Raw genomic sequence first — 10,809 nt, 5'->3', positions numbered from 1 at the left:
CTGCTCCAAAAAAGTTAGGGCGCTATGTGACCATGGTATAATTTGCAGAGGCAACCGTCCTCCGCTGCGCATCAGACAGTTCAGGCCTCCACGTCGTCCATCAATCCCTGATATTTGGACACCTCGTCGGGCATTAACTCTTACATGAGAAAAATTAGCCCATTTTGAGTTTGATGGCAGCAACATATTCCTCTTTTAACAACAGTCTGCAAACTAATTTCACATTTCGATTCCTCTGACCACAGAACAGTTTTCCATGATCCCTCAGTCCATGTTTGGTCCAGAGAAGACGGTGGTGTTTCTGGCTCCTGTTCACTTTTGGTTTCTTCTCTCCATGATCCAGCTTTAACTGTCAATCCAGCAAGTTAATTTTGTCTTCTTATTCTGAATAATCTACTTGGGTTTCTTTTTTCAGACAATTTATTGTAGGAGATGTTTTTACCTTGACATGTTTCGACTGTCTTCTGCATCTCTCTCCTCCAGAGACCAACGGGGCGGCGGGGGGCGTGGTCAGCCTGATAGACCTGTCAGGTCCGTCAGGTTGAGCACGCCTCGGAAGAACAGCATATAAGGACACGTCACAGTGGCCAGCTGACGCTTCTGCAGATGACAGTCTAAACATGTCAGGGTAAAAACATCTACAATAAATTGTCTGAAAAAGAAACCCAAGTAGAGCTTTAACTGTTGTTTGTGGATGGCACGGCCATCTTTGTTGACAAACGATGATTTCTGGCATGTTCCTGAGCCCATGCAGTGATTTCAGTATCATGAATCATGCCTGTTTTTATGCAGTGCTGTCTGAGGGCTCAGAGATAATTGGCCTCCTTTATTGACCTTTGGCCTTGTCCCTTGTGCACAGAGATTTCTCCAGATTATCTGAATCTTTTGATATTATGGACTGTAGATGGTAGGATATTCACAGTCTTCATACTATTATATTGTAGAAAATTTTTCTGAAATTGTTACAAATTTAGATGCAGTTTTATTTTACTTTTCCAGCCTTTTTTTGTCCCTACTTTTTTGAGATATGATGCTGTCATAAATAAAAAAAAAAAAAAGCTAATATTTTATGTGACCAGGTAAAATCATGTGATGTCATTTATGTTCTACTGTGAATCAAATATGTGTTCATCATATCTGACAATCGTTCTGTTTTTATTCACATTTAAACAGCGCTCCAACTTTTTTGGAAGTGGGGCTTTACTTAAAAGTATACATGAAAACAAACATGAGTTAGACCTTTATTCTTACTTTGCTTTTTGTCAAAGCAGTCTCAAAACCTCTGGGTCATGATTGATTCTGAGTCACTTCAAAGAAAGACACGAGAGCTGATCGGGAACATTCGCAGACCCAGCAGGAGGCGGGGCTTCGTTATGGTCTGTCCCGTCCTTTATCACCATGGTTAGGAGATTTTCTGGTTATTTGAGATTGATTTATGATATTCTGACTGTCAGCTGTTGATGCTTCTACAAAGGGAAGTGTATCAGTGTGTAGTCGTGTTGTCTCCTACATCCTCGTCTTCATCGGGTAAACTCTCAGAGCTTTCCATGGTATTCTTGGATCGCCTGGCGTTGGCGGTGCAGCGCTGAGCGATCTCTGCCTGAAGCCTCGCCTGGGTCTCTGTTAGAAACTCATCCTGTGGATCAAACACAGAAACACATTAGGAAGGATGGTTTTGTACTGCACCCAGGTACGACTGCTCCCTTTAACCCCCCCTTCCCTCACTCGCTGGTCTGCGTTCTCATCAGCAGCAGTGTTCTGCATCTGTAATCTTGTGCAGTCTGATGCAATAGGTGGAGGTATGAATGTAGACTTTGGTCAGGTCATTATTTGTTAATGCTTGGTGCAGACAATAGAGTCCATCCTGGTAAAAAAGATGTTTTTATGATTTAGAGACACCAGTACCCTCTCCACGTCCAAATCTACGGTGCAGCTCAGAGAATGAAACGGCCCGCGCTGCACTGATATGACGATATGACTTTACAGCGCTACTCGCTAACGAGTGGGGTTGGTTAACATCTTCCCATACTGTTCTGTAGTCATGAAGGTTTCTGAGACCTCCTGTTCAAGCAGACTCAGGCACCGTGCCCGAGTAGGATGCACGAAATTAAATTTTTGCATGTTAGAAATGCCGACATTAAAGATCAATTTTCGTCGATACAGATATGTTAGTCCTTCAAAACACACTCTAAAGCAGGGGTGTCCAAACTTTTCCACTGGGACCACATACAGAAATACACTATATTGCCAAAAGTATTCGCTCACCTGCCTTGACTCTCATATGAACTTCAGTGACATCCCATTCTTAATCCATAGGGTTTAATATGACGTTGGTCCACCCTTTGCAGCTATAACAGCTTCAACTCTTCTGAGAAAGCTTTCTACAAGGTTTAGGAGTGTGTTTATGGGAATTTTTGACCATTCTTCCAGAAGCACATTTGTGAGGTCACACACTGATGTTGGACGAGAAGGCCTGGCTCTCAGTCTCCGCTCTAATTCATCCCAAAGGTGTTCTATGGGGTTGAGGTCAGGACTCTGTGCAGGCCAGTCAAGTTGATCCACACCAAACTCTCTCATCCATGTCTTTATGGACCTTGCTTTGTGCACTGGTGCACAGTCATGTTGGAACAGGAAGGGGCCATCCCCAAACTGTTCCCACAAAGTTGGGAGCATGGAATTGTCCAGAATCTCTTGGTATGCTGAAGCATTCAGAGTTCCTTTGACTGGAACTAAGGGGCCAAGCCCAGCTCCTGAAAAACAAGCCCACACCATAATCCCCCCTCCACCAAACTTTACACTTGGCACAATGCAGTCAGACAAGTACCGTTCTCCTGGCAACCACCAAACCCAGACTGGTCCATCAGATTGCCAGATGGAGAAGTGTGAGTCGTCTCTCCAGAGTTGATGGCTGACAAGGCGAAGGGCCAATCATTTTAAGGATTTTGGGGGGGCCAGTCAGATTTCAAGGGGCCCTAGTCAGCTATGGCTACCACTGGCTCCGCCCCTGGAACATCATTGGTACGGCTATTTGCAGCTGTACTCCATTAGGGCGATCAAGATATCTATTATTTTGGTTGCCAATATTTTACAATTTATAGTGTCGTCTCAATTTAGTCCTGAAAAAACAGCTAAAAATCCATGTCAGAATGTTTGTTTACACTATTAGCATGGTAGCACTGCTTTGTGCTGAAACTAAGAAGAATAATACCGTGTAGATCAAGCTTCATGCTCTACTGAAGGCCATATTTAATACAATTTAAAGAATTGGGGGGGGGTCAAAAATGGACTGCGGGCCACATTTGGCCCCCAGGCCATAGTTTGGACACCCATGCTCTAAAGGAATGATGGAGAAAGCAACAGAATTGTTGGTTTTTTGGTCCTGGCTTAAACTAAACAAACTAATGCTGTTGATATCAACAGGTGAAATATCTGCAGCAATGAAGAAGAAGAAGTAGCCAGGATTTAAAACACATGAAGAAGAAAAGTTGTCTGCTGGTGTTGACACTGGATCCCACTGCAGGAGAAGCAGAGCAGCCAGACTTGCTGTCCTTTTCCTCCCTCTCCTCGTCTCAGCGCTGCTTTAAAAAGTCTCTGCATGCAAAAGCAGAGAGGGTCAAAGATATTCCTGCTGCTAACACATTTTAAAAGCTACACAGACCGGTAGAAGTAAAGAACGACAAAGACAAACTATTAACTTTAAAGCGCTCTGCTCAGACTCTGTTGTAACGTCCCATCCTGAGCTAGTCTGGATCCTTCACTGACCAACCAGAGTCAGGATTTTACAAAACCACTGCACCAGCTTTTGTTTATTGGTATCTTTAAGGGGACATATTTTACCTCTTTAAGATAAGTTTATATCTGTCTCAGAGGTCCCCAAAAGATGCCTGTGAAGTTTGTTGCTGAAAAAAACACTCAAGTATTGATTTCTGCATGTCTAAGGTGAGGTGGGGGGTGGGGAGGGATTCTATAGGGGATTATGGACAGACCAGGAGCACATATTTTTGCTAGAAGAGCCTGAAAAAGTGATTTTTGCATAATATATGAGCTTTAACACCTCACAGTCTGCACCAACTATCACTGATAGTTTTTAATTAGGGGTGCACAGATTGCAATTTTCTGGCTGATCACTGATCACTGATCTTTAAAAAGCCTGACCTGCCGATTCCGCTTTTGGCTGATACCAATTTTTTTTTTTTATAACTGACAGCTAACACCTTCAATGTTCCAGTCTTATTTTACTGAAAAACATTGAACAATACCCGTGAAACAACACAAACTTGTTGTTTTAACTGCACATGAGTAGTTCTCTCAAATATAAATGAAAAGTTTAGAGCATTGCTGTCCAAACTACTAAATTAGATCAGTTCCTTTAGTCTTTCATTTTTTCACATTTTAGTAGGTAGAGGTAAATAAGATCGGTTTCATACGTAAGGATCGGCCGATCGCCGATCCCCCAAAATTAAAGAAATCGGCACCAATCGATCGATGCACCCTTATTCTTAATAACACTAGATGGAACAAAGGATTGATTGATTCAAATGTATATTTATAACATGTAAAAAAAAGTATTGGCTGCACTAACATTAAAAAACAATTAAAAAATAAAATGAATAATAACTAGAATAAGTGTGTGATATCTTCAGTAATAATTCTGGGGATTTTTCTGTTTTTATCGATGAACTGAACCCTGACCTCTGAGAACCGTTACACCTCTGAAAGATAAGAAAGTCAGAATTCTGGGATTAAAATCAGAATACAGATGAGGATTAGAGCCAGTGAAAACAAAACTGAGACACAGACTTTAAGGTCAGAATTCAGACTTTTTTTTAATGAAAAATGCAACAGCAGCTTTAAGTTAAAGTTTCAGACTTTGACCCTAAAGTTTCTCCAGTTCCAGCGCCTAACCCTGCTGGTGAGAGCTCTTAAAGGGAATGAGGCTGACTCTGATTGGTTTCATTCATAAAACACACCTGTGTTTGATAATAAACCACTAGTCCTCTCAGCTACTCTCAGAAAATAAAAACCAGTCCGCTCTAAACTCTCTGGATGTGGAGAAGAAGAAGAAGCGTGAGAGAGGAAACCAGTGTAGTATGAAATCAGAGAGCAGATGACGGGCCGCGTGCTGACTCCTGGCTTGCTGCTGGTCGCCAGAATCACTAATTTACTTCCCCGCCTCATAAATTATCGCCGTGGTGACAACGTGATGCTGTCAGGAAAGACCGGCGTCCCAAAAACCAGCAGCAGGTCCGGACAGCAGCCGCTCTGTTTCCTTGTCCCCACACTTGGCTTCATGTTTTTTTAAACTCGTGAAAACAGAAAAATCAGAAAAAGATATGGTTATGTTTTTTTCAAGTGAGATGAAGCAGCCTAAAGTGTGAAAACTAAAACCCGTCCAGTCATACATCTCTACATGAAGTAAGACTTTTCCTCATGGATGACGTAGAAGCTCTGTGACCCTCTGACCTCTGGGTAAAGCTGTTGCTCGTGTATGTTGGTCTAGTGATGATTTATGATCAGTGTGTTGTGTTCTATGTTGAAGTTGTTCTCCCTGCTGTTTGGATTGATCGCTCTGTGTGGACTGACGCGGCTGCTAAAAACAGATCTACCATGTCTGTTCTACAAAACAGAGCGGCGTGTGGTTCTGGGATGCACTTTACCAGACCAGAGCGCGGGCAATAGAACTGCTCCTTTGGACTAGTGAGGGGGCAGTTTGATCAGCAGTGCATTATGGGGGTGATGGTGGTGCAGTCGAATGTGGAAGTTGGAGGTTTGGCTCGTGATCTTGTTTCCAGATCATAAAGGTTAAACCTCCTAAGATCCTGCACGGACATATGAGGACATTACATTCTGTCTTTCCTGAACCTGACACACCACATGGATGTGTTTCACACGTGCATCTGGAAAACCTCCCATAGCTGCTGCTTGCCCCTGAAAGTACTGCCCCTCGTCGCTGATTGGTCCTGTCACTTTCTAACCGGGCCCAAACGGTTCAGACGGGAGCTTTGCAAGATGGATTCACCAGTGAGAAACAGCCATCTACTTTGCAAGGTTAGTCTTTCCTTCCACACATAATTTCTTCTATTAGAATTTTTGAGATAATCTCCCAGAATGCCTACTGAACTTTAGGTAATTTGCTTTAAATGTTGGAGGAATTTGCTATAAATTTTTTAGAAACTTCATGAAAATTTTAGGGAATTTTTTGTATATTTGGAGATTTCACTGCAAGTTTCAGGGGAAATTTGCTTACACCCTTTTTTTTTTTTTTTTTTAGCATTTTCATGGGAATTTGGGGAATGTTTTTTGTTGGCATGAGGCCAAAACCTTGCAGTGATCAGGACCATTCAGTGATAAATCATCTAAAAAAAATACAGCTTTTTTACATTTCCTGTAAAGTTGAGATTTTTGAGATATTAACCCAAGCAATTTATAATTTTTTTGCTTTGCAATTTTCGCGTGTGTTCTTGGAATTTTATTTGTAAATTCTGGAGCATTTGATTGGAAATTGGGGGGTCCTGTGAAATTTTCTTCAAGAAATTGTGTGCATGCTTTGGGGGGGATTTTCCATAATTTGAATGGAATTTTGGGGGAAGAAATTTTCGGGGGAATTTACTTTTAAAAAACAGATGTCTGAATTTGCTTGAAAGTTTCCATGAATTTTTTTATAGTAGAAGATTTTTATAGTAATGTTTAGGCTTTATGATAATTTGCATGGAGTTTAAAGGAACATTTCCATAAATTCAGAATTTAGTGTGAAATCTGGTGATGCTTGGCTTTAACAAGTCCTTATGGTCCATCATCAAAATCCCCATCCCTCTCTCACTGACTGACACCATTTCTGACTGAAGACCCCCTACAGCCTAAACATCTGCCCTAAAACCATCCAGTGCTGTAGTGTCTGCAGGAACAGGACCTTCAGGAGAGTGATTGGCCAAAACTACTTTGTGTGTTAAATCTAACATTGTCATGTTCTAGACCAGTGGTTTTCCAAGTTTGAGGCGGGCCTTCCCTGGGGGGCGCCGCAGAGCTTCAGGGGAGACACGCAACCATAAACCTGAAAAAAGGTGATTTGCTTTGCTAACCTCTGCTTTGCATGGAGCTAAATGGATAGACTTATAGTTACTGTCGGGACTATGCTCTAGAGCAGTGTTACTCAACCAAAGAGACAAATTATTGAAAATACCTTTGCAAGAGCCACAATCTAAGAGGTGAAAAGATGGGTGAGAAGTGACAAAAAAATGAGTGGAAAGTGACTTAAATGCGCAAAAAGCAGTCAAGAGTGGAAAAAATGGTATAAAAAGAAAAAACAAGTGGTATGTGATGGCAAAGAGTAGTTTAAATGGACAAAAAGTGGCAAAAAATTGGATAAAAGTGGCAAAAAGACCGCAAAAATGAGCAAAAAAAAAGTGGAAAAGGCGACATTTAATGATGAAAGGTAGCTGAAATGGACAAAAAGGTGAAAAAGGGCAAAATGGGATAAAAGTGGAAAAAATGGGGTAAAAGAATTAAAAAGAAGTTGTAAAATGGTCCTGAAAAACATGAAAGAGGGTATTTAACGGCATTATAACTGAATAAGAGGGAAAGGCAGATGTTTAAGGACATTTGCAAACCAAAGTATCCAAAACATTTTAATGTTAAAAATCTTTAAAGATTAGACATACATGTTTGAAATGTTTTTTAATTGTTTTTTTAATTTACATATTTTTTGTGGGTGGGGGTCCACTGAATGGATCAGTTCGTCTTAGGGGAGGCTCACTCACACTTTGAAAAGCCCTGTTCTAGACGATATTAAGGATGATTTTTCCCTGCTAAATAAAAAGATCACAGCTGCTGCAGCTGCCTTACATCAACATTTTTCTCAAATAAACTTTCTGAGCTGCAGCGTGCTCCTCTGTCCTACCTCTCTTCTCCTCCCTCCCTCCTCCCCTGTCCTCCCCCGCCCTCAGTGGCGGTGGCGGTCTGCAGCAGAGCAGTTAATAAAGAGATTGATTATCAGCCTGTCAGGAAGTGACAGTTGGACAGGGCCGCTCTGCGTGAATGACAGAGGGCACGCTCGCCACGCAGCAGCACGCCACACGCTCGCCACACGGATGCCTTTGCCAACACCGGGGGTAGGTGGGGGGGGGGGGGGGATGTGGGGTGGGGGGGGCTGGATGGGTGAGAGGTGGGCATGTGGAGAACAGAAACACAACCTTCTGCCGGTGGAGGAACGGGAACGCCAGCGACACCTCAGAGTCGAGCCAGCGGGGTCAAAAGACAAAAAAACACATAAAAAACACGCCAGTGCTGCTGTACCAGTGCTGTAAAACACACACATTAGAATAAGACACATCAACACACACTGAAGTTGGTGTGGAAGCCCATTCCTGCCATTTAAAATAAAAATCTATGGTCAAAATTATAATATTAAAGGAGAATTTGTGAGTAAAAATGTCAAAAATAATGGGATAGAAAGTCCTACATGTCAGGTAAAAAGGCTGAATTTTGAGAAAATAACATTTGAGATGGAGTCATAGTTATGTGATAGAGCAAAAAAATGTGAAATAAAGAGTCAGGATTTTAGGCCAAAATCATGATCTCTAAAGTCTTCATTTTGAGATCATAAGGTTATGAAATAAGACATCAAAGATTTTAAACTAAATATCCTGATGATGAGATGAAGAATAAAGAGTCATAGTAATAACATAAAAGTCAAAATTCTGAGATAAAAAGTCCACATGATAAGAAACAAGTCCTATTTATGAGAGAAAAAGTCATAATTATATGATAAAGATTTATAATTATCAGATAAGAACTCAAATTATGAGATGAAAAGTCCTCATCATGAATGAGGGATCAAAACTTTGGCTTTAAAAACTAAAGTATGGGAAAGTTTCAAAGAGGAAACAATAATATTGAGATTAAAAGTCATGATCATCTTATTATAAAGAAAAGTCCTACAATGGGATGGAGGTCCTAATAATGACAGAAGAAGTCCTAATTATGGGATAAAGTAGAGGTGACGGTGTAAATGCATTCACAGTTAATGTAACTCTGCAGAGAGTCAAATGATCTAAGCTCTGTCCGTGTTTACCCATCATGCTCTTGGGTAGAGTGTTTAGATGTCTTTATGTGTTATGATGCTGCGGTTCCTCTGCTCTTGTTTCTGGTGAATATTTGTTGTTTTTGATGTTTGACACATCTGCACCATGAGTGAAGTTGTCCACTGAATTACTGACATCCTGCCGGTGGAGAGGGCTGGTTTACAGGAAAGGGGGGTGTTGAAATTCTCATCAGAAGATGTTTCCCAGCTCTACTTTGGGGTGCTTTCACATTAGGCCCAGTTGTTTCGAACCGCGCCGCTGCACGATTCCTCCCCCTCCCCCTTCCCCACCTTGCTTGCTCTCACACTAGAGACATTGATCTGTGCTCAGGCCCACTTCCATATTTACTCAGTCTGAAACAGCAGGTGGCGGTATGCACGTAGCTGGTTTACAACCCAGCAAAGGAGGAGAAAGAAGAAGAAGCTACCATGGCAACCACTGGGGTCATGACCTGAGCAAAGATTGTTTTTGTTTTGACCCGCCAAAAAGTCCATCCTGCAGCCATGGATGATTAAAATCACTTTTAAGATGGCAGCAACTTCGCTCTTCGTATCTGCACATCTACTACAGCTCAGAGGATTAAATGGGCTCACGCTGCACAGATACAGCGGTTTTTGAGGTGACAGGAGACTTTTAATGCCTTTGCACCTCCTCTCACTGACTCCGACCTGTGCTCATCGCTTTTACGATGATGTCATAAAGCTGATTCGACGCTCTGTCCCGTACCGTGGTTGCATTCACATCTCATCCGAACCGTGCCAGAGTCCACTTGAATTGTGCCCGAGACCACCTTCCCAAGTGGGCCCGGGCTCGGATCCAAGTGCACTCGGATCCGGGACCGGGCCCCTAATGTGAAAGCCACCTAAGTCTCCTTGTTTCATCCTTACCAGAAAACAGCCGACCGTTCCACAGGTGTCCAGTAAAAAACAGAAATCTTTGAGTGAGTACTAAATATTGTAAAAACATGAAATCTATACCAGAAGTGAGAGGAAATAACACGCTGTGCTCTTTATTGAAGCAATCTTTTTTTTGTCAGTAATTGATGACATGAATATTTCTACCTCACAGGTCATGGTTTCATTGGTTCTCACTCAGGTGACCTGTTGAGTCTACCTTTGATGGTCCTGACTTTATGGCTAGTGTAAATCTAAAAATCAGAAACTCTGGGTTGAGTTATTCTTTAAATGTCTTGTATGAATATTTGTGTTTGTATGTGGGTTTGAGGTTCCTGACTTTAAGGTAAGCTAATTTAACGATTTCTCACGCTGCTCCTAATTGACATAGAGTTTCTGTTAGCATCCGATCAGTCAGAGAAAGGATCAATAAGTCCTGATAGAGCGAGCTTCAGATCAAGATGTTTCTTTATTTTAAGAGGAGAGCGACTCACACCCCCAGAGGAGGAGGAGGAGGAGGAGGAGGGGAGGAGACGCAGATGGACAAGTGCTTTTGGGGCTGAGTCTTGGTCTGGCTTGCTGCCACGCTCACAGACTCTCTTTGTTTGCTCAGATACTAAACTAATAGAGATAAAGGCAGCTTCCTGCTGGCCCTGAATTACAAAGTCATTAAGGAGTATAAACACACATGGGAGCACACACACAACTGTGCAGTAGTGTAGAAATGCAAAGGTGCTCGCTTATGCACAGAAATGATCTGTGTGAGTGGGGATGGCTTTAAAGCTGCTACATCAGTGTACAATACCTCCACACACACTAAAACACACACTCTCCAA

At 42.0% G+C, this 10,809-nt stretch overlaps 1 protein-coding gene across 1 annotated transcript in view; it reads right to left on the bottom strand.

Annotated features, from left to right (window-relative positions):
- Positions 1 to 510: 510 nt before the first annotated feature.
- si:dkey-288a3.2 (protein phosphatase 1 regulatory subunit 37) overlaps positions 511 to 10,809 on the bottom strand; it is a 118,676-nt gene continuing 108,377 nt past the window's right edge. The window contains exons 13-14 of the mRNA XM_041812241.1: positions 1,511 to 1,636; positions 511 to 600 (exon numbers count right to left, since the gene is read on the bottom strand). Of these exons, the coding sequence (XP_041668175.1) occupies positions 511 to 600; positions 1,511 to 1,636 (216 nt within the window). The remainder of the gene's footprint in view (positions 601 to 1,510; positions 1,637 to 10,809) is intronic.

Source organism: Cheilinus undulatus, linkage group 18 (genome assembly GCF_018320785.1).
Source record: "Cheilinus undulatus linkage group 18, ASM1832078v1, whole genome shotgun sequence".
Taxonomy (NCBI): Eukaryota; Metazoa; Chordata; class Actinopteri; order Labriformes; family Labridae; genus Cheilinus; species Cheilinus undulatus.
The sequence above is the reverse complement of the archived record's forward strand: the minus strand, read 5'-3'. Positions and strand labels throughout refer to the sequence as shown.